At 47.6% G+C, this 7,117-nt stretch overlaps 1 protein-coding gene across 1 annotated transcript; it reads left to right on the forward strand.

The window, feature by feature from the left end:
• Positions 1 to 3,542: 3,542 nt before the first annotated feature.
• On the forward strand, positions 3,543 to 6,013 carry LOC104542067 (CBP80/20-dependent translation initiation factor-like; the record flags this gene model as incomplete). Its single annotated transcript, XM_010186273.1, has 2 exons — positions 3,543 to 3,984; positions 5,714 to 6,013. Coding segments are annotated over 2 exons (742 nt in total), but the record flags the coding sequence as incomplete, so codon positions are not given.
• Between the last annotated feature and the right edge of the window lie 1,104 nt (positions 6,014 to 7,117).

Genomic DNA, 7,117 nt, shown 5'->3' on the forward strand with positions numbered 1-7,117 from the left:
GGTCAGGCACTGGCAGGGGCTGCCCAGGGAAGTGGTGGAGTCCCCATCCCTGGAGGGGTTCAAGAAGTGGTGGATGTGGCACTTGGGAACACGGTTTATGGTCATGCTGGAGTTGAGTTGATGTTGGACTGGATAAGCTTAGAGGTCTCTTCCAACCCTAATGATTCTGTGATTCTGTTCTTCGAAAGCAAGAGCCAGGATGTCCAGACCAGCCCACCCCTGAGCCCAGGGACGGGATCTCAGTCTGTTTGGCCATATGGGATGCTCTGTACCATGTAAATGTCTCGAGTGCGGTTGGAGATGTAGCTCCTAACTAAATCTCCATGCAAGCGCCAGGAGGATGTAACCCACGTTGTCCCCCAGCTCCCCAAGTGCCAGACAAATGGTGGGGGCTCTTAGTGGACTCATCTCACTCGGGGGGATGTGAGCAGGGCTGACAGGATGGAGCAACTGTGTTTTAGAGCACAGCTGTCCCCATGTCTGGAGTTATTTTCCTCAGCCTTGTGCCTTCCAGCCCTTTTCCTTGGGAGCAAACATTGTATTAAGAACTTGCAGTAATCCCATATTTCTGAGCACGTAGGCTGGCAATGGCCAAGACAGCTGAAGCCTTAGATTTGTTTGCGTAGGCTCCTCCGACAGAGCAGACATTTGTCAGATCTAAATTCTGTGGAAAGGTATCTCATTTGGTTAATTAAATAACATAAAAATCGGTGGAGAAACTATAGCAGAAGCGGTACCATCCTATTTCCAGCTTGGCAACCCCGAGTGTCTCCCCTTGGTTTTTAGTTTGTGACTCTGAATGTCTCTTTAGCTTCCACATTGACCAATGGCCAAATCCCCGGTCTCACTGAAGTCAGGGGGAGTTCTGAGCCGAATCAGAACTTGGCCTTTGAAGTGAGAAACAGTTATTTAATGTTAAACAGGGTCAAGAGATAAGAGATCGCTGTGCTGTCTGGATACTTCCTCTTGTAGCTGAAGTAGGGTCCCCTGCAAGGCACTGTGTCCTTACAGCAAAGGATAAGCAGAGACAGAAAAAGGCTTTCCCAGCAGCTGCAGCATTTTTCTGGGGTGAATTCTTCCTTTTCTTGGAGATGTTGCTGTGTGATTCGAGCTTCAGCCATTCCTCCATTTGGCATCACAAGCCTAAAGCCTCAGGTTGGGAAGTGTGTTTGGGTTGCTAGGGAATTCCTTCCACTCGTTGGGGTTTCGTTTGGGTTGCTACGGAGTTCCTACCACTCGTTGGGGTTTCGTTGGGGTTTCGTTTGGGTTGCTAGGGAGTTCCTACCACTCGTTGGGGTTTCGTTTGGGTTGCTACGGAGTTCCTAGCACTCGTTGGGGTTCCGTTAGGGTTGCTAGGGAGTTTCTGACACTCCTTTGGGTTCCACCATTGCGAGGTTGTTCCCTGTCGACTCCAGTCGCAGTGGGTGTGTGTGGTGGAGCACCTTAGTGCCCATCGTGCACCTTCGTGAGGATCATCATGTCCTCAGCACCTTGCAGATACCCGAGTGCCACGAGGAGAGATCCCAACTTACCCAGGTTTGTGATGCTGTGCGGTCAGAAAAGCTTTAAGATCTGGGCCCTGTTCTCCCTGTTTTGGCTCTTGGCTGCAGAGTCCTGTTTCTTCTTGGCTTTTCTTCTCCGCTGGGGCATTGGGAAGATAAAAGCACACAGCGAGTCTGAGCGCTGGATGATCGTCCAGACCCCTGCCTGCTGCCAAGTCACGGACTTTGCTTCTCCTTTGCCATTCTCCTCCCTTTGCCTTTTATTTCTTGCAGTTATTTTTTTTTTTCCCCTAACTTGTTTAACTCGGGTGTTTTCCGTCCTGTGGTCGGTGATTGCAGAGCTTCGGTTTGTGTTTGCTCAGCCCCTGGCCATGGAGATGTTGTCCTGTATGAGGACAGAGCTGCCCATCCTCTCCCTTTCTCATTGCAAAACCCCCAAACTGAACAATCTTGCACGTTGCACGTTGGTTTAAGCAGGTTTTTGGGGTTTTTTTTAAATCTTAAGCCTTTTTAAAATTATATTCTTTCACAGGGGTTTAGAATATCGTTATGTCTTTAGGAATAAAAAGTCCTTGCGTGCATTTCTTGCAGGAATTTATGGCCAAGGTTGGTTCCCAGCTCATTTCCAGGCGTTTTGCCTTACCTCTGCTTAAATTAAAGCCATGTCTGTGTGCAACTTCGGTCATTTCTGTGCAGTATTTGCAACTGAAATACAGTAGCAGCCTGTCTGACTTGTAACGTGCACCCGAACAGTTAAACTGGGATGTCTGAGAGGAGAAAAGAGCAAAACCACAGAAAACAAATGCTGAATCCTCTCAGCAAAACTCTTGCACGCTTAAGCCTGTGAGGGCTCGGTACTAGATAAGGGTTTGAACTAGCTTTTATTTTGACATTCTGCTTTTAATAAGTGTTGCTCTTTACAAAGCGGTTACCGAGAGGAAACAGAAAAATGCCAGGAAAACTTGATGTGGAGAATCTGTACTCATAAAATGCTTCTAAGCTCCAGCAAACAGGAAAGCTTCCCCCGTCTCCTTTATTATTATTATTTTTTTAAATTCCCTGCCATTCAGCTTGCAAAAAAAAAAATACAAGAAAACAACAACCCCAAAACAACCCGTGTTGAATATCTCAGAAAACCGGATCTGGTGGTCTGAGACTAAGCGTGAATTCCTTCCACTGCCACCACGAGCAAGCCTCTTCGTCCTGCGTTCGCCAAACACGAGCCCTCGCTCTTTATGGTTAAGAGCCAGTTGGCCTCGGAAAATAGTTTTATAAGTCCTGGGGATGCCAAGGAATACGGATTTGACAGGCAAATGGCTTTGGAAGGCAGGGTCGGAGACTGTTTAGCCACTGACCATTGAAATGTGTTTGTGAATGGCCGCTTCCTTTGTCCGAATGTATTTAGCTGAGCGGCGCAGATGATGAGAACAAAATCAGTTGCTCTGCGACAGGTTTAAAGTAAACGCTGCTGTTTGTCTGAATGAAGGCAGAGGTTTGGGGTAAGGGATGAGGCTGAGCAGGGGGGTTATGATGGCTACAAAACCACTGTGGGTGCAGGCTGGTGTGGTCACCACAGCGCTCACGGGTGTTTTGTTTTAGGGGATGATGCTGGGGAGATGTCCCATGCAAGGAGCCAAGTGTTAAAGCAACCCACGTGCTCCCGGAGCCAATACTGAGTGTTAAAAAGGCAGCAGGCAGGCAGGGAGCCCACACCATGTTTAGGACTAACCTTGTTTCTTCCATTCAACCATTGTTTTTTTGGGGACCTACATCTTGGTTACTGGTTACAGTCAGCACACAGGGGCTTGCTCGCCCCTTCTGAGTTGGTGTAGTCTCTCGAGAAAACCATTTGTGGGCAAATCCTCCTCTTTGTGCCCATTGCGTGTCTATATTATCTGCTCAGAGCCATATTCATCCAACTTCCTACCTGGAGGTGATGGTCCTGAGCCCACCTACCAAGGACCAGGCTGTTTAGTGGGACAGAAGATGCGTTGACCATGTAGGAAAGGGTGTACTTAACGACTTCCTTTGACTTCCCAGGAGACAGCAGAGACTTCCTGGGGGGAACAAACCTCAGCAGCACGCAGATCATCAGCAAGGTGGCACCAAACACAACCGGGACCACCAGAAACTCTACCAGGGAGGCCAGGCCCCTCACTCCTCGGGCAGGACGGGCCACCACGGCTACAGCCAGAACCGGAGATGGCACCACAACCAGAAGCACTCGCCCAATGACAAAGAAATGCACAAAATCGCCAAAGAGACTGAAAATTTGAAAATCGAGGACACCTCCGTCTGCACGGAGCATATTCCCGTGGAAGCGCACCGAGGCCCGGAGGCTGTGGAGAAGCAGTCTCAGCAGTACAACCAGGAGTCGGAGATCAAGCGGAAAGACGGCATTCAGGAGCGCTCTGGGGAAAGACCGAAGATCAATTTGCTTCAGTCTTCCAAAGACCGGCTGCGGAGGAGACTAAAAGAAAAGGTATTATTTCTTAGGGAGACGGTGAGTTTCCCTTTTATCCAAAAGTCTGCTTGTTGGGGTGGGCTCAAGGGATCTTTCCATGAATGCACCCAATTTATCTTAATCTCCTTGTGTCAGCACTTCTCTTAAAGTGTCTGTGCTTCTCCAGGAGGTCTTTTATTGGCTCAATGCTAAGGCCCTTAGCTTGACTTCTTGGTTGATGGTGCTACCACCTTGAGTTCTCCAAGACTGGGAGATCTCCCCCTACCCACACAAAGACCCTGGGGGAAGGGGGATCCCAACTGAGCCTCCCAGTCCGCAGAGCTCATCTGCTTTGCAAAGAGGTCTAAAACAGCAATTTCTCTCTCCGTGTTTACAGATCTAACTCCCAAGCTTCAGCTTTTGAGTGCTGAATAGTTGGAGTCAGCTGCTTAAAAGTTGATACCCATTTATATCAGCAATTAATTGAAACCCTCTTATCTTTCCTCCTTCCTTCCAACAACCCAACAATAACAAAACAATTGCGTGCTGGAGACAGAGGAGGAGTCCTTTTTGGGAACAATATTCAGCCTCAGATTTCTGAGGAATTCAGAGATGATACCTTCATTTGCCCCCTGTGAAATTCAGATTCTTTCCCTTGAGATTCTTTTGTCAGACTGGAAAATGCACCCGTGGGGGTATCTCCAATGAGACTTCCAAAATGCATAGCAAAAATAACCTGAACATATACAGTTCCATGGGAGTGCATGTTGGAAATGTATACCTTTGAATGCATGTGCGTTTACTATTTATGTATGGGGCATGAAGGGGGGAGGAAGAGATTTTGTTAGTTATTTTTGTGTTCTTTATAGCAATGGGAGTATAGCAGAGACTTCCAGAGCATTCATTTTAGCGCTTTCACTGCTAATTTATTGTCTTATAAGCAAGACTTCACATAGGCACCCAGTCTTGGGTGCGTGTTGTGAACACAACTGGTCTCCTGGTGGAGTTTTGGACAACTCCAACTGGCAGTTGGCATTGGGGCTGTCGAAAAAATGGCTGGAGGTTTGGATTGTGTAGCATGGCTTAAGATTGAGCTGGAGGAGAAGGGAGCGGAGCATAGCAGGCGAGATGCATGCTTTACACTGGGGGAAAGGGACAAGTGCCTGATTAAACGTTGTAAAGAAGCAATAAATTTCGTGTTGATGACATGAAGTAAGAAGTGTAACAGGCAGGAGATGGAAAAGTTCAGAGTTTTTCTAACTCTGGGATCATATGACATCTTTAATCTCAATTTAAATCATCAAATATATATTAAAAAGCAGATATTTTTGTAGGATTGTTATCTGAGCATTTGGCAAACATCGCTGCGCTTTCAAAATAGAGAGGAATAAAATGTCCATTATCCCTGTGTTGCAGACACCCCCAGAATCCTGTCCAAGACACCAAAGGCAGTCAGGGATGCTGAGCACATGGCACCCTGGCTCAGGACCCCTCAGCACATCTTCTCCCCAAGCTGAGGGGGCGACTCTGGCACTGAGTGCTGGGGGAAATGGCAAAAGAGGACATTTCTGGGGCAGGACTCACTCACTTGTGGTTTTCAATGCTGAGATGAGACCGTTGTGCTTCTGAAAGATGCTTTGCTTTTTCTGTGTCTGTTTATGTCTCCCCAATCCCCTTCCCCCTTTGCTGTCTGTGCAAGGACAAGGGCTGATATATCTGTTTTTTCCTTGTGTAACAGACGCCTTGTCTTTCCCTTTTCGCGGACCAGGACGAAGTCACAGTAGAAACCACCAACCCTGAAAAGAACAAAATGAACAAATTAGTTGAAATCCTCAACAGCATGAGGATCAACAGCAGTGATGTTGATTCCAAGCTCACCATCTTCATGGAGGAGGCCCAGAACTCCACCAACTCTGAGGAGATGCTGGGGGAAATAGTCAAGACCATCTACCAGAAAGCGGTGACGGACCGCAGCTTCGCTTCCATGGCAGCCAAGCTCTGTGACAAAATGGCCCTCTTCATGGTGCAAGGAACCAAATTTCGGAGCCTGCTCCTCAACATGTTGCAGGTAATGAGATAAAATTATGAGTTGTGTGTGGAAATTCGGTGTCTCACGCCAGGGCCCATCTCTGAAACGAGCAGGTTGCTTGTGGCAGCATCCCCGTGGCATGAAGAGAAGTGAACATGGAGGGTCTTACAGTGGAGGGTCTCTGCCGAAATTTTGGGCTGAAGTCCATCTCAGCACCAAGGTTACTGAGTTAAGCTGTGGTCCTTGAGTAGGCTCTTGGCTCCATCCTCTACCTGAAGGGTTTGCTCCTGGTTTCTGGCTGCAACCCAAACAGAAACAACTTGTGTAGTTGCTAATTATTCTGAGTGACTTGTTTATTGGTGTACTGGTTGTTTGTATATTGGCACTGGTTGATTTTTCTGCTCCAAAACCATCGGCGACAGCAAAGTTAGGGGAGAGAAAGAAGCAGTGGCTGTGATAACTGGTCCATGATCGTGGTGAATGATGGCGTGTAGTGCCACCATCAGATGGGAGGTTGTTTTCTGGGCAGGGTTTCACATGGACCTCTCTTTCTACCTCTCTGGAGACAGGATGTGTAGAGCTGAAACCATGAATTTCCGTCCTTAATTTAATACGCATTTCCATTTGTCTGTTCCTGTGTCGTCTGCAGCACGTACAAAGCTCTCATTTCATCTCTCTGTTCTCTGCACATTCAGTGCCCAGCGTCGCTCCAGTTTTTGGCACATTTTCTTGCCCTTCTTGCTCGTGTTCTCCACCATCCCCTGGATGCTGTGCCTGGCTGCCTGTACCTTGTGTGAGCTGAGTTGGCTTTTGGGCAACACAGCAAGCAGGGAAACAAGGAGCAAAATAAAATTATGAAAATCAATGTTTAACATAACCTAAGATAAATCCAAAACAAAGTCCAGGAGCGATGGCCAGGGAGCAGCAAGCTGTTATCCAAAAATTGAGGATGATGGTGGTCCTTCTGGGTTAGGGAGGACTCCTCCAACTTGCTTTCTTCTCTTGACCCAGCATTTCCACCCTTACCAACAGACCCAGTAGGCTGATTTATACTGCAGTGTCACGTGCAGTAATACCTGGCTTCGTATTCAGCTGCTCATAGCACGAATGTAGGCTAAATAATACATTTCATATCTCCAGAGG

The sequence above is a fragment of the Mesitornis unicolor genome, unplaced genomic scaffold, assembly GCF_000695765.1.
Source record: "Mesitornis unicolor isolate BGI_N332 unplaced genomic scaffold, ASM69576v1 scaffold4276, whole genome shotgun sequence".
NCBI lineage: Eukaryota > Metazoa > Chordata > Aves > Mesitornithiformes > Mesitornithidae > Mesitornis > Mesitornis unicolor.